The sequence below is a fragment of the Oncorhynchus nerka genome, linkage group LG14 (genome assembly GCF_034236695.1).
Source record: "Oncorhynchus nerka isolate Pitt River linkage group LG14, Oner_Uvic_2.0, whole genome shotgun sequence".
Lineage (NCBI taxonomy): Eukaryota > Metazoa > Chordata > Actinopteri > Salmoniformes > Salmonidae > Oncorhynchus > Oncorhynchus nerka.
The window spans coordinates 78,394,217-78,417,456 of record NC_088409.1 but is presented as its reverse complement, the minus strand read 5'-3'; the positions used below and the strand labels follow the sequence as shown (position 1 = coordinate 78,417,456).

Sequence of the window (23,240 nt, the reverse complement as noted above, 5' to 3'; positions counted from 1 at the left end):
TTACATCGAAAAGCACAGGAAAAACTGATCACTGAAAATGGGAAAATATATCCATGCGCTACTTGATCCCATTGATAAAGGTGAACCACAATTAATTGACTGAGGTTGCAGTACCTACAGCTTCCACACGGTGTCTAGAGTCTTGTCATTTCCCTTCGAGTTTTTTCTTGGTCAAACACATGCAGGACACTGTATCTAATCCGGTCTAGGACCGGATATTTTCGTTGAGTTTCTAGCCGGACATTTTTCCAGACGGACAGCTAATGATCTTTACATCGCCTCCTGATTAATTTTATCGCTTATTAACGTTTACTAATACCTAAAGTTGCATTACAAACGTATTTCGAAGTGTTTTGTGAAAGTTTATCGTCGACTTTTTGAATTTTAAAAAATGACGTTACGTTTTGAAACAATGTTTTTTTCGTTTATCACACAGTCTACATATAACGATATCTAGGCTTTATATGGACCGATTTAATCGAAATAAAGACCCAAATAGTGTTTATGGGACATCTAGGAGTGCCAACAAAGAAGATGGTGAAAGGTAATGGATGTTTTCTATTTTATTGTGCGGTTTGTGTAACGCCGAAATGCTAATTATTTTGTTTACGTCCCCTGTGGGTCTTTTGGGGTGTTGCATGCTATCAGATAATAGCTTCTCATGCTTTCGCCGAAAAGCATTTTAAAAATCTGACTTGTTGCCTGGATTCACAACGAGTGTAGCTTTAATTCGATACCCTGCATGTGTATTTTAATGAACTTTTGAGTTTTAACTAATACTATTAGCATTTAGCGTAGCGCATTTGCATTTCCAGAGCTCTAGTTGGGACGCAAGCGTCCCGAGTAGAAGCAACAGGTTAACAAGTAAAATAGCTCAAATGAAAGATAAACAAGTTATTTATCTACCCAGCAAGTCAGATTTCTAAAATGTTTTATGGCGAAAACATAGCACATATTTATATTAGATCACCACCGAAACAAAAGGCAAGCGGCGGCCATTTTGTCCCAGAAAAAAATACAATTTAAAAGTAGGATTAAAAAATAAATAATTCACTAACCTTTTGAAAATCTTCATCAGATGACAGTAATATTACATGTTACACAGTACATTTAATTTTTTTTCAATAATATGCTATATAATATCCATAAATCTCGGTTGACGACATTTAAAAAAAAAACATGCTACTCAAATGTCAGGAGAAATGATGATAGCTCCGACAGATAACGTCAGATAACAAGCAATAAACATGACTAAATATACATGTTCTACATATATTTACAAAGATACACTTCTTCTTAATGCAACCGCTGTATTACATTTATTTTTAACGTTACAGACATCGTTCACTTGGCTATACTAGGAGTCGGCGCTCAGATATTAGCAGTACGTTTGGAGTCCACAGAAACCCAAAATAACCACATAAATATTCCCTTACCTTTGATGTTCTTCCATCAGAAGACGTAGAAGGAGTTATACTTACCCAATAAATCGTTTGGTTTCACGTTGTGTGTCCCTGTATTAGCATATGCTAACAGCTTCAGCTGGAATGCATCAAAAATGACTTCTGGTCCAGCACTCTGCGCATTAAAACTTCCAATTTACATATTATATGTCGATTAAACTGGTCAAACGATGTGCAAAATCGAGCTTTATGATGTTTTTAACATGTAAAACAATGATCAGCGCGAACAGACAAACCGGCTTCAATTTGTGTATCTTGGAAAAGACCGTTCCCCAAATCGGCCGCGCGCAATAGAGTGCCTGTATTTGAGAAGGACACTAGCAATTTCGCCCGCCAAACGTGCAGGGCTCGTGCAATTCTCACAATGAACGAGTCATTTGAAAGCAGACATCGCGCTGAACAGATAGAGACTGTTCCTGGATCGGTAGCTGCCTGGGAAGGGTGTTGGCGATGACGTCAAAGTTGACCCAACTTTTCTGTTGTTCACAGAGTGTTTGGGAGAATGGCTCTCCTGAGAGTTCTGCTTTACATACAGACATAATTTAAACGGTTTTAGAAACTTTAGAGTGTTTTCTATTCAATAATAATTTTTATATGCATATATTAGCAATTTTGGGAAAAAATATTTTCAGTTTACTATGGGTACGCACTTTCTCCAACAGGGGCAGTATAGAGGGAGAGTTCTAAGAGGTTAAATGACTATCATTTTGCAGAGATTTTTACTTTTGAGGCTCTTGTCACACTATTTTGGGAAGATCATAGAAGTGCTAGTTTGATCATTTTGGCGATTATCCTAAGCAGCAGCTACGGTGGAGTCAGTGGAAGAAACAGAACTATAAAATGATGGGTCGTGTAGTGTCAGGAAACTCCCATGTGGTTTTGCAAACGATCTGTCTCTCGTTCCCCTCCCCACCTCTCTTTCTCTTTGTCTTGTTTGATTTCTCCTTCCTTTCTTGACCTTTTTGCTCGCTCTCTTTGTCACATCTATCACTGTTTCCTTTGCCTTAACTAAGACACACAAATGTTTTTTCCATAGATGGAAACTTACATGGAGAAGTGATGCTTACCATTTGCGTACTGTGGTATTTTTCATAACTGCAATATACAAGTCAGCTTCAAGGAATGAACTGTGGTAGTGGTTGAGAATGATATCTTGAGAACCAGTATCGTCCCTCCCCCACACAGGCGTTGTCTGGTACTTAGAGACTAACATTCAAAGGTTGAGTACTGGCAGCCAAGGCCACCTCCTTTATTCTTTCTGTGAAAAGGCCCTTTCCTTGGGTCATTGTCACACACAATAAACACAATTTAGTTCCACACACTGTGGTAAAACATGTGGGCACAGATACGTGCTGCCTGTCTGCCCCATGGACCCACTCAGCCTGCCCTACCCCTCGCTGCTTGTGCCTGCCATGTAACAGAGCTGGGAGATGGAGAGAAAGATAAGACGGTGAATAACGAAGAGCGCCACAGCGGAACGAGGCCAGGCGTTGTAGGGTGCAAACCAACACCGCCTGGTTTCCTCTAGTCGCTCAGTGAAGTACATCAAATCAGCCATGGCCATTCTCTGATAGGGAAAGAGACAGGAGGTCATTCAGAGACAGCCTCCGTCAGACTGGTCTAGTGCTAATGAAACTTTAATGCTGTTCCACTAGGCCAGGCTCTCTAAAACCTACCAGGACCATCAGTGACTAACGATGGGAGCCTAAACATGAACTTAAACCTATTTACAGTTGCCTACCCTCTTAACTCACTCACCTTCAGCCCCAGCTGAACAGCTAAACATCCAGCTTTTAAAAAACAAAATACTTAAAACACTGACTGAAATTTTGTAGACGTATTACTTTCAGAAGTAATACTTCTGGCTGGACAGAGGGATAAGACTAGAAGTAAAGCTTGTGGCTGGACAGAGGGATACGATTAGAAGTAATGCTTGTGGCTGGACAGAGGGATAAGACTAGAAGTAATGCTTGTGGCTGGACAGAGGGATATGATTAGAAGTAATGCTTGTGGCTGGACAGAGGGATAAGACTAGAAGTAATGCTTGTGGCTGGACAGAGGGATAAGACTAGAAGTAATGCTTGTGGCTGGACAGAGGGATATGATTAGAAGTAATGCTTGTGGCTGGACAGAGGGATAAGATTAGAAGTAATGCTTGTGGCTGGACAGAGGGATACGATTAGAAGTAATGCTTGTGGCTGGACAGAAGGATAAGACTGGAAGTAATGCTTGTGGCTGGACAGAGGGATAAGACTAGAAGTAATGCTTGTGGCTGGACAGAGGGATACGATTAGAAGTAATGCTTCTGGCTGGACAGAGGGATAAGACTAGAAATAATGCTTGTGGCTGGACAGAGGGATAAGACTAGAAGTAATGCTTGTAGCTGGACAGAGGGATAAGACTAGAAATAATGCTTGTGGCTGGACAGAGGGATAAGACTAGAAATAATGCTTGTGGCTGGACAGAGGGATATGATTAGAAGTAATGCTTTTGGCTGGACAGAAGGATAAGACTAGAAGTAATGCTTGTGGCTGGACAGAGGGATAAGACTAGAAGTAATACGTGTGGCTGGACAGAAGGATAAGACTAGAAGTAATGCTTGTGGCTGGACAGAGGGATAAGACTAGAAGTAATGCTTGTGGCTGGACCGAAGGATAAGACTATAAGTAATACGTGTGGCTGGACAGAAGGATAAGACTAGAAGTAATGCTTGTGGCTGGACAGAGGGATAAGACTAGAAGTAATGCTTGTAGCTGGACAGAGGGATAAGACTAGAAGAAATGCTTGTGGCTGGACAGAAGGATAAGACTAGAAGTAATGCTTGTGGCTGGACAGAGGGATAAGACTAGAAGTAATGCTTGTAGCTGGACAGAGGGATAAGACTAGAAGTAATGCTTGTGGCTGGACAGAGGGATAAGACTAGAAGTACTGCTTGTGGCTGGACAGAGGGATAAGACTAGAAGTAATGCTTGTGGCTGGACAGAGGGATAAGACTAGAAGTAATGCTTATGGCTGGACAGAGGGATAAGACTAGAAGTAATGCTTGTAGCTGGACAGAGGGATAAGACTAGAAGTAATACTTGTGGCTGGACAGAGGGATAAGACTAGAAGTAATGCTTGTGGCTGGACAGAAGGATAAGAGGTCCAGTTCAGTCCACTGGTTGCCAGGTAAAAGCTTGCTTTCTGGGATCTGGTGTCCGAAGGTAAGGTGGACAACTTGACTCTGCTATAATCTAACTCAAGGATGGGCAACTGGCTCCCCCTTTTGATGCCCCCGGATTGATCCCCCCACTGCATCCCTCATAATAAATTCAGATTTACTGTGGCCCCTAACCCCATCAAAGTTGCCCATCCCTGCTCTAACTGATCTCTCTAGTCCTCTCTGTGACCCCAGCCCAGCATCTCCCATAATCACATTTTTTACATAAACGGGTTCCGCTGTCTGTGGCTGCAGGGTTTCCATGGTGCTCGGTTGTCATGGCAGTGGCACAAGCCGACGCCCCCATGAGAAAGGCAGCTCGGTGTTCCTCTGAGTTTGTATGTAATGAGGACTATTTGCTGTTTGCTGTTCTGAGGGGAGAACTGTTAAATACCCAGTCAGTCAAGGATGAACTGGAACTGGCCACTCCACCTCCACCTTCTCTGTTTAGGAGGTAGGAGTGCATATCAATATTCTACAGATACATTTTCTCTCCTTTATCAACGTTCTCCATTCATGTTCTTAAGAGCTTATAACACTGAGGTGCTTCTGAGACAAAGTTGTTACTTTTTAGGCCTGAGTGTACAAAACATTAAGAACACCTTCCTAATATTGAGTTGCACCCCCCTGTGAAAAACCCAGCAGCGTTGCAGTTCAAACCTGATGCGCCTGGCTAGGGCTGTGGCGATCATGAAATTTCGTCAGCCGGTGATTGTCAAGCAAATAACTGTTAATTGACTGTTAATTAACATAAACACATTTACACTAGTTAATTTAGCAGACAATTCTGTGGCATTATATTATATTATTTTATAGTATGAAGAATACAATTGAACATAGCTGAATGAAATAGAAAGGATATTTTCTCCAAATGATTTGAGGGAGTGTTGCACATGTTGCTATTCTGTGTTGAGCAGTTAACAAAGAAACAGGTCCTCCTAAATGCTTCATTTAGAGTTATTTATGTAACTTTAGTTGTGATACAAACATTGGGCTGTATGTTTTGATTTTTAATATATTCTAAGTCTGCGACTATAATGATAATTTGAAGTTGCATAAAAGGCATGAGCTCTGCTTTGTTTTTTTTGTGTGAGGCTGCACACACTTCATCAGTCTCTCATTCACAATTTGACAAGCATTTGATAATGTCTCAAATTTCCCAGCGGCATCCCCTTTGTGTGGCCGTAATGCCGCATAAAAAAAATCCATGTTTTTTGCGGCCAGTGGCCATTGTGCCCTTGGGCTGAATAGAATCATTATAATTCTCTTCTCCAGGCTGCGTGCTCCAAAGCCCATTTCACTCAAATGGCTTTCCGTCACGTGATTGGGTCTTTCTCACAAACTACATTTGAAGACAGACACATCGGGGATGCAACTGTGCGAGTCCTTATCCAATTCTGAAGTGAATATTGAAGATATTGGAAGAACTGTCCTCATTTACTTTTTGTCAGTCAACAAGATGAGTAGGCTTAACGAACAGCAAAAGCACTAGCCTATGTCAATCTACTATCCCCCATAGTACAAAAGTTGACCAATTCTCTGAGAGAAAGAAATATTCCAAACATAGTCTGGGACAGTTGTGGTTTAGGAAAGATCCCAAATGAATACAACTAGTATCAAAACTACTTTTTTAAGCATTGAGGCTGACACAACAGATCAGAACATTTAGCTTAAAATGTTGATAAACTATAAGGCTATTTCTTCACATTATAAGCGCAGCAATGCGCACATGGCAGTATGCTATAAGCGCAAATGTTCCATTAGCGGGAAAACACCATTCTCAAAAGGACCGCAAATGTGATTATGCAAGTAATGCTTTTATTATAAAGGTGCATTTTTATGGTGAAAATGATCTTCCCCAAACTTGAAACTCACATGCTGCGTATGTATGCCAGTTAGGTTTTAAATCCATTGTAAAGCTGATTAATGTGCTTACTTTTAGGTTATTTGGCCACTTTAGTTGAGATACAAACATTATCAAAACATATAGGCCTGTGGGCTAGGATACATGAGGTGTGTGACTATGATATGAAAAAGTCGGGGAAAAAAGGCATGCATTTCTTGCCTTACTGCACACATGCTGGGCATCATGACAAGTGATAATATATCATTCACAAGTAATAGGCTAATAACAACTCTCCAGCAACAGTGTGTGAAAACCTTGTGAAGACTTACAGAAAACGTTTGACCTCTGTCATTGCCAACAAAGAGTATATAACAAAGTATTGAGATAAACTTTTGTTATTGACCAAATACTTATTTTCCACCATAATTTGCAAATAAATTCATTAAAAATCCTACAATGTGATTTTCTGGATTTTTTTCTCATTTTGTCTGTCATAGTTGAAGTGTACCTATGATGAAAATTACAGGCCTCTCTCATCTTTTTAAGTGGGAGAACTTGCACAATTGGTGGCTGACTAAATACTTTTTTCCCCCACTGTATATATTTCTCTGTCCTCTCTCTCTCTCTCGCTCTCTCTTCTCTCACTTCACTGCGGCCCACTCTAACTCTTAGTCGACAGGGGGATTTCCTCAGCCTGAGCTCAAGTCTCGCTTCTCACCGGTATTTTGCATAGAACACCAGACCTCATGCTGAAAATAACAAGAAAGAAACACCATGCAGTTCAGTTTGTTCTCAAACATCAGTGGGTTTCACACCCGCAGTTGTCAGTTTGTCGTCAGTCTCCTTTGTTAAAATGAAATGAAACTCCCACACACTGTGCTTGCAAAGGATCAACTGTTTGTTGTGCTGCAAGTTTCATTATCCACTCATTTTGTTCTACTTGGTTATAACAACAATCAGATAATGCTTTTGCTTAGCCTCATCTGTGTTTCAGTTATTTTCGGAACTTTCTTAATGAAATTTTCCCCAAAAATATTTTTGGAGCTCAGACCAAGCGGCATCTTAACGCTCTTGTATTTGTGTTGTCACCCCCTCCAGGTGAAACTGACTAAGTACATATGTAAGCAGCTGCAGTGTAAGCAGAGAGTGCCTGAGAGACAGAGGACCCAGGCCCTGGCCAGCTACCCTCGACTGGGAGACTGGCTCTGCACCATCAACCTCAGACCTGAACTCATACAGGTACTATTTGTTCACACCGTGTGTATGTGTGTGTGTGTATGTGTGTGTGTTCTTGTTTTGCTGACCCTATGGGGACATTGAACTGTTTGCACACCTTCCATGTGTGGACGTCTTGACAAACTGGGGACAAAATCATGTTCATGTTCAGGCAGACCATTGTAACTGATAGAAAATTGCATGCTAATATGTCTAGTATGAATATCTCATTATTTGGGTTCAGTCCCCAGAAGGTGTTTTTTTTCAGTCACAGTGTATGTGAGTGTGTATCCAGAGAGCGCCCCCTGTACCTGGGTTTTGGTACTGCAGTGTACATATTTAATGAGGCTCCTAATGCATTTGCATAACATTAGCATATTAGCATATTTGTGTAGATTTTTAAAAATGCATGTCAATTATCCATAAAAGTACATTAATAAAATATATATTATACCTGACCAGAAGGGTTCTCTATGAAAAATATGCTTACCAATCAAATCCTTTCAGACACACATATTATATGAATTATTAGGTCTATATTACATAGACACTAGCTAAATGCATTGTATGAACAATCAAATAATATCAGATAGATTTGCAAAACTGCCATTGATAAATAAACACCAATCGGCAATGTTTTGCCATTAAAACACCAAACACGTTGTAATACATGTGTTAGCATAACACAAGCTGGCTAGGTCGTCTACAATAGGCTAGCTGGCTATGTTGCCTACAATAGGCTAGCTGCCTAGGTTGCCTACAATAGGCTAGCTGGCTAGGTTGCCTACAGTAGGCTAGCTGGCTAGGTTGCCTACAATAGGCTAGCTGGCTAGGTTGCCTACAGTAGGCTAGCTGGCTAGGTTGCCTACAATAGGCTAGCTGGCTAGGTTGCCTACAATAGGCTAGCTGGCTAGGTTGCCTACAGTAGGCTAGCTGGCTAGGTTGCCTACAGTAGGCTAGCTGTCTAGGTTGGCTACAATAGGCTAGCTGGCTAGGTTGCCTACAGTAGGCTAGCTGGCTAGGTTGCCTAAAATAGGCTAGCTGTCTAGGTTGCCTACAATAGGCTAGCTGGCTAGGTTGCCTACAGTAGGCTAGCTGGCTAGGTTGCCCACAATAGGCTAGCTGTCTAGGTTGCCTACAATAGGCTAGCAGGCTAAGTTGGCTACAATAGGCTAGCTGGCTATGTAGACTAGTAGGCAAACTGTAACAACATTAAACAGACCCAAGCGAAAAGCAAAGTAGTTTGCAAACATTATTTGAGTATTATACATACACTGAAACCTTTGTATCATACCTAAAACTTGGCAAAATGTCCCCAATTGGTCAAATATCTATTAGTTTACTATTCTATGGGGACTTTTGGTCCCCACAAGTATAGTTAAACATGTGCACTCTATCACACACAATCTACACACATATTATTCATTAGTTGAATTGTTTATATATTGTTGTATTTTAGATTAAACAAAATATTTAATCCTGTATGTTTGGATTTTTCTGCAATAATATGCTCAGTCCAAAACTTTGCACAGCCCATAGATTGATGCACCTGCCTCAGATAAGATGCTTGCATGTCTATGAACTTTAGAGAGAGGGGACCCACATCATGTGAAGTCGGCACTTGTTTAGCTATTGCAGAGAAGTCTCCGCTCTGCATCAGTATGTAATAAGTCCCTAAAAAACCGAATCACCTTTGTGGGGAGACTGAACTCATCAAGTCTTGTTTCAAAGTTATCTTTCAGTTTAACTAAAAACTCTGACATCTGTACTGATGATGACTGGATATAGTTACGCACTGTAGGAAAATTGATGATTTTGTTTGTGGGCTCATATCAGAGGAGAAAATAACACATTTATTTTGTAAAGCAATACATTTTTCAAGCATGCCAATAACTGTTGTATCCCTCCCCTGTAGTCCAAAATTAAGTCCATTCAAGTGATTTTAAAATGTCACTCAAAAACAAACCTCAGCTGCAAACTCCTCATCAAGCATTTTCACTAGTATGTGTTGGGTTTGTTGTGGCGGCAATTGCAGAGAAAAGCAATTATCTCCTCCCTAAACTCACATACTCTCTTGAGAGCATTAGGCCTACCATTACTTAGCTATTGAAGGCTCTACAGTGCAGGTGGAAATGCAACAACAAAATTAATGCTTAGTTAGCTATAGTTAGCTAGCGAGATAACTGCTACAAGTTATGCGTTGAATTGGTGATCTAGTTAGTCTGCCTGTCATTATTTTATACCTGCGCTCTCTCCTCGAGAGTCTGAAAGGAATTAAATACCCTAATCTAAGTTAAGTTCAATGTTTGTGTAATGAACAGAGAGCTCGTTTCAAACGCAGGGCGCAGCAGGTGTTTATTGCAAAGGACCACAGGAGGAGGCAGTTAGCTGGGTCCAGGGGCAGGCAGAAAGTCATACACAGGAGGAGGCAGGTATCTGGGTCCAGGGGCAGGCAGAAGGTCATACACAGGAGGAGGCAGGTAGCTGGGTCCAGGGGCAGGCAGAAGGTCATACACAGGAGGAGGCAGGTAGCTGAGTCCAGGGGCAGGCAGAAGGTCATACACAGGGGGTCCAAAAGGGCACCAGTACAGGCAGGGAAAAGGCTAGTAATGTAGTCCGGGAGATCAGGCAATAGATTGATAACAGGAAATCCGATAGGCTAAAGTACAGGCAGGGAATAGGCAAAAGGCGTTGTTAGTGAGGTAGGCAAAAAATTATCATACACAGGAGGAGACAATCACAGGAAAACCAGAGCTCTGAAAGCCACAATACAAACAATACCTTACAAAGAACTGAACTAAATAGTGTGTGATAATGACATACAGGTGTGTGAATAGGTGATCAGAATTCAGGTGATTGGGATCTGGAGAGTGAGCTGCGTTCAGGGGGATCTACGTGTTTGAGGGTGTGAGTTGGAAGCAGACGTTACAGTAAGCAGCCAATTCCAGTGAGAAATGCTTAGTCTGACGCCATTCGGCTATGGGTTTCACAGTCCTATAATAACGATACAAGTTATATCACCTTAAAAAGGGTTTACTTACAACCTCTGGGGTATAACATGTTGGGCAAAGTGGTATAGGAGAGTCTAACGTATAACCCATAACCAGAGTTCAGTGTTCACCAATGAGAATTAAGAGAGGCCTAGCTTTGTCAAAGATTTTCATAACTAAACCAAGATAGACCACAGCCTGTCGTTTACAATGGGAACAAATTAGTCATAGTGGGCAGAACAAGCAAGGAAGTAGGCAGAGCCAAGCACGAGCTAGAGAGATTCTATTGGCGCGTTCTTGCATACATATGCATATTTTGTTTATGGAAAGCCTCTGTGTGTGTGTAAAATCCATCTCGTTCCATTTTCTCCCACTGCCAGGCAGTGGGCTTCCTCTCTCTACCATATATGGTAGTGAGTGGAAACGCTAAGCGGATGCTTCACATTGATACATCCGGTCCACAATTAATGAAGTCTTGAGGTATTGCTCACCTGAGGTAGAGTACCTCATGATAAGCTGTGGACCACACTACCTACCAAGAGAGTTTTCATCTATATTTTTCATAGCTGTTTATTTACCATCACAAACTGATGCTGGCACTAAGACCACACTCAACGAGCTGTATAAGGCCATAAGCAAATAAGAAAATGCTCATCCAGAAGCGGCATTCCTAGTGTCTGGGGATTTTAATGCAGGCAAACTTAAATCCGTTTTACCTCCTTTCTACCAGCATGTCACATGTGCAACCAGATGAAAACAACTCTAGACCACCTTTACTCCACACACAAAGACACATACAAAACTCTTCCTTGTTCTCCATTTGGCAAATCTGACCATAATTATATCCTCTTGATTGCTGCTTACAAGCTAAAACTAAAGCAGGAAGTACCAGTGACTCACTCAATACGGATGTTGTCTGATGATGTGGATGCTACGTTACAGTACTGTTTTGCTAGCACAGACTGGAATATGTTCCGGGACTCATCCAATGGCATTGAGGAGTATACCATCTCCGTCACCGGCTTCATCAATAAGTGCATCGATGACGTCATCCCTACAGCGACCGTACGCACATATCCCAACCAAAAGCCATGGATTACAGGCAACATCCAGACCGAGCTAAAGGCTAGAGCTGCTGCTTTCAAGGAGCGGGACACTAATCCGGACGGTTATAAGATATCTTGCTATGCCCTCAGACGAATCAACAAACAGGCAGTGTCAATACAGGACTAAGATTGAATCGTACTACACAGGCTCTGACGCTCATCAGATGTGACAGGGCTTGCAAACTATTACGGACTACAATGAGAAACCCATCCGCGAGCTGCCCAGTGACGCAAGCCTACGAGATGGGCTAAATGTCCTTTATGCTTGCTTCAAGGCAAGCAACACTGAAGCATGCATGAGAGCACCAGCTGTTCCAGATGACTGTGTGATCACACTCTCCGTAGCCAATGTGAGCAAGACCTTTAAACAGATCAACATTCACAAGGCCCCGCGGCCAGATGGATTACTAGGACGTATACTCAGGGCATGCGCTGACCAGCTGGCAAGTGTCTTCACTGACATTTTCAACCTCTCCCTGACCGAGTCTGTAATACCTACGTTTCAAGCAGACCACCATAGTCCCTGTGCCCAAGAATGTGAAGGTAACCTGCCTAAATGACCACTGCCCCATAGCACTCACGTCGGTAACCATGAAGTGCTTTGAAAGGCGCTATAGAGGGTAGTGCATACGGCCCAGTACATCACTGGGTCTTGCCCGGTTAAGGGGAGAGTGAGTAGGGTTGGTGGGGTGAAGGGATGGTCGTGAATGTGTGGAGCCACTCTCCTGCATTGATTACAAAATGTATTCTCCAGACCACAAGAACAAAGGGGAACGGTAATACGCCATCATTTATTTTCTTGAATAAAGGCCATTTTCAATTCTGGTTCTTAAGAGGCCAATTTATTACTTGACTTGACACTGAATTTGATATTTATAGGTCTAGAAGCGTTTCAGTTGGACATACTGTAAGAATGTGGATTTTGTGTGTGTGTTTGTGAGAGCGTGCACGTGTGTGTGTGACTGTGTGTTTGTGTGTGTCTGTGGGTTTGTGAAGAAAGAGAAAGCAACTGAGCGACTATGTAATGAGATCCCTGTTCAATCCCCTCTGAAAGGTTCAAGTAACCAGGTTAGTTTGGTTAGTTTGCATCCGACTTAGAGAGGGCAATCATGTTGGACTCCTCAGATTCCATGTACTCTGGACCAGGTCCATTTTGCCCTAAGTTGATGGGGACATCATTTTGGGGCGGCAGGCAGCCTAGTGGTTAGAGCGTTGGGCCAGTAACCAAATGGTTGCTAGCTCGAATCCCCGAGCTGACATGGTAAACATCTGTCATACTGCCCCTGAACAAGGGTGTCATTGTAAATAAGAATTTGTTCTTAAACGACTTGCCTAGTTAAATAAAGGTTAAATAAATCAAACTAAATTAACATGGCATAACAGTTTGTTATTCAAGAGAAGACGTTCCTGCACATTGCTTACTATAATTTCAGGACAGGTGTGGTTTCCCATCAATATCCAATGAAAATTTCCACAATAGGAGCCGCTTGTGACCCTTTTTATTTTAAACATTGTTGAAGAACATGGTTAACTCCAATAAAGAACATGGTTAACTCCTCCAATGCAGAACATCGTTAACTCTTACGATACAAAACATGGTTAACTCCCGCAATGCAACGTAAGCATCATTAGTGAACTAGCAGTACCATCTCCCTTTATCTGTGTCAGATTGGATTTGGGTCTTTGTTTCTTTTGGACGGTAACATGCTTATGATAGGGCATATTTCATAGCAATTAAGGCCTTTGCTGGAAGCTGAAAGCAGGCTTTTGTAGTTCTGCTCTGTCTCCACCCTTCCAGTTGGCAGTAGCAGCTTCACGGGGAGAGTTTCTGCCACTATTTTGTCAGGACTAGTACAGACACAAAAACATTTAATCTGGTGTTTTTATAGAGACTATTTGTTCTGCCAATGGAAAATGAGAGATCACTTTTTACCATCAATTTCTTCTCTCCAGGACCTGCATTTAGTACTGTCGTTGTACACTTTGGGTTCTGAAAACGACCCACCCCCAAACCCTATTGGTCTGTAGTCAACTCTTCACGTGATCCAATCCATGTTCCTGCTACTGTCCCTGGCCTCCAGCCATGTACCAAAATGACAGAACATGTATGCATGTATAATGCACACCCAGCAGGTTTATGCAGATCATGCTATTCAGGAGTTGGCAACTGTCAAAAACAGAATAGGAGGATTCTGTTTTGTTATATACGTGTCCTGGCCCCACGTGTTGTCACTAATCTGTGTCTGTCACAGACCAGTTTAACCTGCTCCTCTCTACCAAGCCCTCTTTGCAAATACAGCCCACTGGGCAAAAAGTGGTTGAATCAGCGTTATTTCCACGTCATTTCAACAAAACATTTAATGTGATGACATTGGTAATTTCGTATTTTTTCACCCTTTGGATTGCAATTCAGAGGAAGATTTTCAAAAAGTAAGTGAATATTTAATCGCTATTTGTGATTATATGAAGCCTGTGCCGGTGGAAAAATATGTTGATGTGGGGCACCGTCCTCAAACAATCACATGGCTTGCTTTCGCTGTAAAGCCTATTGTAAATCGGACAATGCAGTTATATGAACAAGAATTTAAGCTTTTAACCGATATAAGACACTTGTATGTACCTAAATGTCTAAGATCCATAATTTTTATGATTATTTATTTGAATTGCACGCCCTCCAATTTCACCGGAAGTTGTCGACAGGTGCCCTGCTGACAGGACGCCTAACCCTAAGAAGTTTTTAAGACTGCAATATGAGAGATTCTGCAGAATCCTACAGAAAGGCTAAGATTACGTTGAAGATTAAGGCTAGTGAAATAAATACATTTAAATAGTGACACAGAAAGAAAGAGTGAGCCCCAGGAAAGAGATAGAATTAAAGACATAGTGTGGTATAGAGTGGATAGGTTGTAGTGTTTTCAGGGCCCCACACCAGCTACAGTACATTCCCCTCTCTCTCGCTGATGATGAACACTCACCAAATCTGGCTCTGCCTGGCTCTAGCTCTGCATGGAGGGCCCAGAATGTGCACAGTCAGCTGCTCCCCCCTCTGTCCCTGCCTGCTACGCTATTTATACACACGGTCCTACCTCCCCACATACCACACACACACACACACACTCACATGCATGGACATAAGCACTCTCTCACACACACGCATGGATGTAGGCACTCTCTCACACATACATGGACCTGAGCACTCTCACTCACACAGACACGTAGCACTGGACAGTGTAGGATTGTCGCTACAGACTACAACACAGGAACTTAAGTGTCTGAACTTCAGGACCTTAGCAGTGGATTCAACAGGTGGACTTACAGGGAAAGAGAGACAGAGGAGGTATTTTCAAACCAGGAGATAATAGTGTCAAACCAGGAAATAGTAGTGTCAAACCAGGAGATAGTAGTGTCAAACCAGGAGATAGTAGTGTCAAACCAGGAGATAGTAGTGTCAAACCAGGAGATAGTAGTGTCAAACCAGGAGATAGTAATGTCAAACCAGGAGATAGTAGTGTCAAACCAGGAGATAGTAGTGTCAAACCAGGAGATAGTAGTGTCAAACCAGGAGATAGTAGTGTCAAACCAGGAGATGACAGTGTCCTTTAGGTGCCTTTTGCAAACTCCAAACGGCCTGTCATGTGCCTTTTACTTGAGAGTGGCTTCCGTCTGGTCACGCTACAATAAAGGCCTGATTGGTGGAGTGCTGCTGAGGTGGTTGTCCTTCTGGAAGATTCTCCCATCTCCACATAGGAACACTCGAGCTCTGTTAGAGTGAACATCGGGTTCCTGTTCACCTCCCCGACCAAGGCCCTTCTCTCCCGATTGCCCAGTTGGGCCGGGCGGCCAGCTCTAGGAAGAGTCTTGATGGTTCCAAACATCTTACATTTAAGAATGATGGAGACCACTGTGTTCTTGGGTACCTTCAATACTACAGAAATGTTTTGGTACCCTTCCCCAGATCTGTGCCTCGACACAATCCTGTCTCTGAGCTCTACAGACAATTCCTTCGACCTCATGGCTTGGTTTGTGCTCTGACATGCACTGTCAACTGTGGGACCTTATATAGACAAGTGTGTGCCTTTCCAAATCATGTCCAATTAATTTAATTTACCACAGGTGGACTCCAATCAAGTTGTAGAAACATCTCAAGGATGATCAATGGAAACAGGATCCACCTGAGCTCAATTTTGAATCTCATAGCAAAAGGTCAGAATACTTATGTAAATAAGGCGTTTCAGTTTTATTTTTTTATTTTTCGCTTTGTCATTATCATTATCATCATTAAAATCAATTGAATTGAATTGAAGAGGTCTGAATACTTTCCGAATGCACTGTAGTAGAGTCAAACCAGGAGATAGTAGAGTCAAACCAGGAGATAGTAGGGTCAAACCAGTAGATAGTAGAGTCAAACCAGGAGATAGTAGAGTCAAACCAGGAGATAGTAGGGTCAAACCAGTAGATAGTAGGGTCAAATCACTGAGGTAGGCTAATGTTGCGTCTAATTGAAAATAACATTATTCTCCACTCACAGCAAGAAAGCAGGTGCATGTAAATTGTAATGGATTGCAATTGATTGACAACATTGTTTTATCAACATTGTTCTGTTGAGTCCATGAATGCAAATGCACCACTGCATTTGTAGTCTCACTGGCATACCTTTATTTACAAAGCCATTTTGGGTTTACTTCCATTTTTTTTGGCCATTTTTATTGTTCAGAAATGTGGTGAGTACTCTTCGTTCACAGGACTTTATCCTGCTAACTGTTCCAAATGTCCGAACTGAATTTGGTAAAAGGGCTTTTATATACTCTGCGCCATCGGCTTGGAACGCCTTACAAAATCCGTTTAAACTTGTCCCGATTGGTGTTTTTAAATCACTGATGAAGGATTTTGAGGCTGATTCCCTGACATATCAATGTTTTTAATTTGCTGTTATGATTTTGTTATACTCTTGTGAATTCTATGGTTTTTACTAGATTACTTGTAGTTTTTCATGTTGTCTGTTTGTAATTGTGTAATGACTTGGTGCTGCCTATCTTGGCCAGGACGCTCTTGAAAAAGAGATTTCAAATCTCAATGAGCCCTTCCTGGTGAAATAAAGGTGAAATAAAAAATAAAATAAAATGTCCTTGCAGAACAAGAATGTTTAGACTTTTCCTGTAAATCTGTTGCGCTGTTTTAAATGAATAGGTTAGACGACAAGCCATTCTCTACTTTAGCATCTGTGTGGACCATGCTACCACAGCTCATAGGATGGGATTGTCAATTCACTCCATAACGTTTTTCCCTCCCTATGAAAGTGTCCTGACAAAAATGGCCATTCATTTAGCCAGGGCTCCTCTCCATTCACTATATGACTCACAGTGCAGGAATGTATGCCTCATCACACAAAAGATGTCACCAGTCGGCTGACAGTCTCTGTTGTTGGGTACATTTGGGATCCGATGTGCTAAAAGAGCTAGCCTGGTCCCGATATCGGTTTGTGCTGTCTTGCCAAGTCCTGGCGGTAACAATGACCATAGGAGTTAGGAAGACAGCGCAAACAGATCTCAGACTAGGCTATAAAAGATGCCTAATAATGAACGCTCTTCTCCCAGCCCTCAGCCATTGTAAACCCTGGGAGATATTAGAGAGAGGGCCACTGTTTCCACAGGAAGAGGTGAGGAATGGCCCTCAGGGCAGAGCCCAGATCAGACGTGCCTCTCTACCACATTTGCATGACTGGACAGTTTTGTGAAGAGGCAGTGATAACCAGGGGAAAAGAGCTGTGTTAAGTTAGCATATCTACACTTTTCGTTCCTATCAAATAATCAACCATTTTTATAAATATTTACTCATTTACTTGTATATAGCTACTTAAAGACTTGGGACATTCTTGTGTACACCTTCACCTAATGGGAAATGTCAATATGTGTTAAGGATGATTTGGTGTCATTTGGGACCAGACTGAATCAACACATGTATGAACAACCAGGGGTTAGTTAGTGTAATCTCAGTACCTCAACAAATCCTCTGTTTCCTGTGCCCTTGTGGAAGATATATCCCCCTCCAACCCTCCTCCTCCATCCTCCCTTCTCACTATCCTCTGTTATCTGGTCTTATGGCCAGCCTTTGTCTTATCTAGAGCGTCCAGGACGATGGCCTGTGGAAAAATGCTAGTTTTCAGAGGAAGTGGAGGCAGTCTTCTGAGATTGGGTGGCAAAGCACTGATTAGTTATGGGTCTCTCCTCGTCTTCAGGGTCCTGTCTGCAGGAAGGACATCCTGAGCCATCAGAGACTGAGAAAGAGATATATGAATCAACCACATAAAGTAGTCTCTATGGCTGTTAGACTTGAGGTCACCGGCTGCATTCTGCACAGACTGCCTATCTGTTGAGATTCTCTACTACTACTGTTTCTAGCAGTCTCCTATTCTACTGCGGCTGCTTTGTGGGGTTACTTGGGCCCCTGTGTTTGGCGGGTTGCTGTTGTGTTGGGCTACTCTCTATGGCTTCCCTGTGACATTGTTGTGTATGTATGCCCAGGGCAGCATGGAGAGGGGGGAAGAGAGGTCAGGGGTGATCAACTGAGTTGACCATCACCAGTTGCTGATGCACCGCTTTGGCATGCCAGAAGCAGGAAGACAGACAGTCTGGCTATCTGGCAGAGCCTGCTTGGAAATAAAAGAGAGAGAGACAGAGAAGGAGGGAGGGAAGGGAGTGGAGGGACTGAGGGAGGGAGCGAGATAGAAAAAACAGGGAGTGTGAGAGACTGGAGAGAGGAGTTGAGTTCTCACAGTGTTTTTGACAGCGGTTTGGAACACTAGGGATATCACTGGGACATTAGAGAAGAGGCTACAACACAACAGGGTCCATAAGGAGCACATGGTACGTACTATAAGAAAGCTTTAGAATAATCTACTGAAGGAAAGCCTTTTGTACAGCAACATGGCTGATTCTACCAGGTGTTTCCTTGTTTCCTGTTAGCTGCAAGTTTTTTACTAGAGAGTGACTTGTTTCCGCAGTGCTGATAGACTGTAGCTCTGCGTACGCTAAATTATTCACTGATAATACTGTTTTAGTACACAATATATGGGATTTAATTGCACAGTGAAGATGAATGTTGTTTAATCTGGCTTCTTTTAATGTGGGGATATAAGAGGCGGTTGTTTAGTTTAGTTTGTTGATGTTAACAGGTTTTAGTATGCTTCCGGCTGTGTGTGTTTGTGTGTGTCTGTGTGTGTGTGTTCATGTGTGTCCCTTACTAAGTTTCTTTTTCTTTGTTTATAGTATTTCATTTCACTCCAGATACAAACTTATACATACAAACAACAACTTACAGACGCACACAAGCGATGACTTCATCTCCTCTGCTCAGACCCACATGCTCACACCCCTATCCCTAGTGCCTGCGTTATTGTTTGCCACTTGGCCTTAAATTGATTCCATTTGTTTTTCGCAGTCACCCATGCTATTTCAATAATAAATCCTTTGATTTTTACCTTGTGGTAATGATTGGTGGATTGATTTCCAAGTTTTTATTGTACGTTTTTTCAAGATGAGGGATGAGAAGAGAATCGTCCAGCCCATTGGGTATCTCACTATCTCACTCACTACACATAAGTTTCTATATGTATTCCAGTAGCTTGGCCGATTAATGTGTTCACCTCCTACGTGTATGTTCTGGGTGTCTGGATGAGTGTGTTTGTTTGATGATTTATAGAAGGGGGCTTGTCCTGGGTGTTATTACATCCTTAAGAGTCTATTGATTGTCCCACCCGTGCGTCAATCTAAGTAACATAATAAAATAATCCCCATCAAAATCCATCAATTTAAGCTAGCGATATTGTTTTTTTTAATGGGCTGCGTCCCAAAATGCCTGATCCACCTATGTTGGCCTTTCGCATCTGCGGTGGAAGGTGGCCGAGCTACAGCTGTGTTTGTCAGGCCATGAGACATCTCCAAAATTGGTCTTCTAACAAAACGTCTGTAGCTTCTGAACGGTTTGGCTTACACTGTATGGAAATATGAGACTCTTACGAACACTATCAGGAATCAAGGTAAGACCCAGATGCAGACACGTTGAATAAACAATGGTTTAATAGTCCAAGGGGCAGACAAGAGACCGGTCAAGGCAGGCAGAGGTCAATAATCCAGATATGGGGCAAGGGTACCGGTCGGCAGGCAGGCTCAGGGGCAGGCCGAGTGGTCAGGGTAGGCGGGTACAGACACGGGACAGGCAAGGGTCAAAACCAGGAGGGTGAGAAAAAGAGAGGCTGGGAAAAACAGGAGTTGACAGGACACACGCTGGTAAGCTTGACAAACAAGACGAACTGGCAACAGACAAACAGAGAACACAGCTATAAGTACACCGGGGATAATGGGGAAGATGGGAGACACCTGGAGGGGGGTAGAGACAATCACAAAGACAGGTGAAACAGATCAGGGCATGACAAACACGAAGGTGTTCTCCATTTTGCTCTAAGACCCCCCCCAAGTGTAACAGGACTCGTCTGAAGGTAACACATACTAATTAATGGAACTATGGAGGTAGTTTTGTGACAACAAAAATAAGGGGTTAAATATGTATCCAAAAGAACTAAAGTATTTCCTGAGCTTTCGTATATATCTCCAAGATATACGACTTCAAAACCTTATTCCTTATGATGTATTTTTTGCCATTTATGAATGTGTTATTCAATGCGTTTCTATGGGCTATAATAGGCCTAGACTTTTAGAGGTTTAATGTGTGCAGGTGGGACAGGGATGAGATAAGTGGTTTGTGTGTGTTCATGGTGTGCGTGGTCATGCGTCTGTTTGTGGTTAAGGAACTGTTTAGTTGAGCTGATTTTGGAAATCTCTCTCTGGTTGTGTGTTGTCAGTCATTCTGTCATTATTAGGTTACGTCAAAACCAAACACAGCCAGTCATGACATGCCCAGACAGGCTGACACCCAGCCTTTTCATACACTTTCAGTTTGAAGTTTTAGCCTGCCCCACACACTGTGTGTGTGTGTGTGTGTGTGTGTGTGTGTGTGTGTGTGTGTGTGTGTGTGTGTGTGTGTGTGTGTGTGTGTGTGTGTGTGTGTGTGTGTGTGTGTGTGTGTGTGCATTCAACAGATGAGTGAATAGTTGGTAAGGTTGTACTGTGAATAGTTGGTAAGGTTGTACTGACTCTAGTCTCTGGCTGGCATGACAGTGCAGTTGGTTGAGATTGTGTCATATAGTCCCAAGATAAAGAGTCTAAAGGTACTTTCAAACAAAACCATATCCCCATTAGACACCTTGCTTCCTGGTGAATTTCCAGCTCAGCTTGTCTTTTGTTGTGGGAAATAAGTCTGCTGATAAGAAGAAAGTGACTCCCTGGAGAAACAAATCATTCTATGGAGGGATTGAGTTCCATGGTAGACCATTGCCACCGCAATACATATTAAGTGCCACAGTGCTTATTGAAGAAGCAATACCTTAGGCAATAGTGATACCTGCTACTATAGGAAATATGTATGACAGACAAAGAAGTAATCAGGTTTTAATGGGGAGGTTCCAGCCAGGGGCTCTGTATCCTGGGATTCTATCCATCTGCCCAGATACAGAACAGTAACCCTGGTCGGGCCTGCTTCCACACACTCCACCCTCACTTTGTTACTACTGGAATAAGTGGGCACTTATCTAGGCCTCTGATCCCAACCATGTCCCTTACACAATTACCTTGTCGTTAATAATCTGTACATAAAAGGGATTAAGTTCTATAGCACTTAAGATACAAGCTGTTGGATTGATGACCTATTTCTGCCACGTGTGCATGCACACACACACTCACAACGCTACACTATCTTTAAATATAATAGCAAAACATTGACTGACTGGGTGGGTGGGTTCCTCCAGGGTGGGTGGGTTCCTCCAAACCTGTGCAGTCCAGCTAGTTTATTTCTGTCAAGCAAAACAAAAGTTTCCAAAATAACAACAATGACTAAAAATAGAACCTGGCGTGTCTGTTGTCACCAGTTGCCGAATCTCCTGGGCCAATGTGAAGGCCAATGGTTCTTAGAGGATGAGGGAGTCAGTATGAGGGCTGGGGGAAGGTGGCCTGCTGTTCTACATCTGTGTAGTCAAATCAAATAGCATTTGTCACGTGCCGAATACAACAGGTGTAGGAAGACCTTACTGTGAAATGCTGACTTACTTTTTATTGATTTATTTTTATTTCACCTTTATTTAACCAGGTAGGCCAGTTGAGAACAAGTTCTGATTTACATCTGCGGCCTGGCCAAGATAAAGCAAAGCAGTGCGACAAAAACAACAACACAGAGTTACACGCGCTCCAGCAGATGTATCTCACTGACCATCCCTAAAGCAAACACCTCATTTGTCCGCCTTTCCTTCCAGTTCTCTGCTGCCTGTGACTGGAACGAATTGCAAAAATCGCTGAAGTTGGAGACTTGTATCTACCTCACCAACTTTAAACATCTGCTATCTGAGCAGCTAACCGATCGCTGCAGCTGTACATAGTCCATCGGTAAATAGCCCACCCAATTTACCTACCTCATCCCCATACTGTTTTTATTTATTTACTTTTCTGCTCTTTTCCACACCAGTATCTCTACCTGCACATGACCATTTGATAATTTCACTCCAGTGTTAATCTGCTAAATTGTAATTATTCGCCTACCTCCTCATGCCTTTTGCACACAATGTATATAGACTCTTTTTTTCTTTTTCTACTGTGTTATTGACTTGTTTATTGTTTACTCCATGTGTAACTCTGTGTTGTTGTCTGTTCACACTGCTATGCTTTATCTTGGCCAGGTCGCAGTTGTAAGTGAGAACTTGTTCTCAACTAGCCTACCTGGTTAAATAAAGGTGAAATAAATAAAAAATAAATAAAAAACACATGGAATAAGCAAATGCACAGTCAATAACACAATAGAAAAATCAATGTACAGTGTATGCAAATGTAGTAACATTAGGGAGGTGTGTTGTGTTCGTCTTTGTCTCATCCGGTGTCTTATTCCGTGTAAATAGCCGTTTTTTCCCCTTCTTTTTCTCGTATACACTTTAATCTCACTTTCTATCTACGAACTAAATATACTTTCCTGCAACCTGCCTCACCCAATGTGGTACGAATCTGCTATTTCTATTCCTTATAACTGGAACCTCCATCAGGAGCTAGCCAGCTAACTAGCTACTAGTCTTTGTTAACCATGGATAGCAGTCTTCTCCTTTTAGCTCGGACACCGCCAGCTTTAGCTCGAACAATACATGCCAGTCTGTATTTTATCTTTGGTGGTTATGATATCGTTTCGTACCTTTGAAGAGGGGTATGACTGCAGCAGCTATCCAATCTTTAGGGATCTCAGAAGATACGAAAGAGAGGTTGAATCGGCTAGTAATAGAGGTTGCAACAATTTTAGCGGATAATTTTAGAAAGAGAGGGTCCAGATTGTCTA

General features: G+C 42.2%; 1 protein-coding gene across 1 annotated transcript in view; it reads left to right on the top strand.

Annotated features, from left to right (window-relative positions):
* The window catches only part of LOC115141928 (kinase suppressor of Ras 1-like), a 59,642-nt gene that overhangs the window by 12,052 nt on the left and 24,350 nt on the right, over positions 1–23,240 (top strand). The window contains 1 exon segment of the mRNA XM_029681338.2: positions 7,607–7,747. Coding sequence (XP_029537198.2) covers positions 7,607–7,747 — 141 coding nt within the window.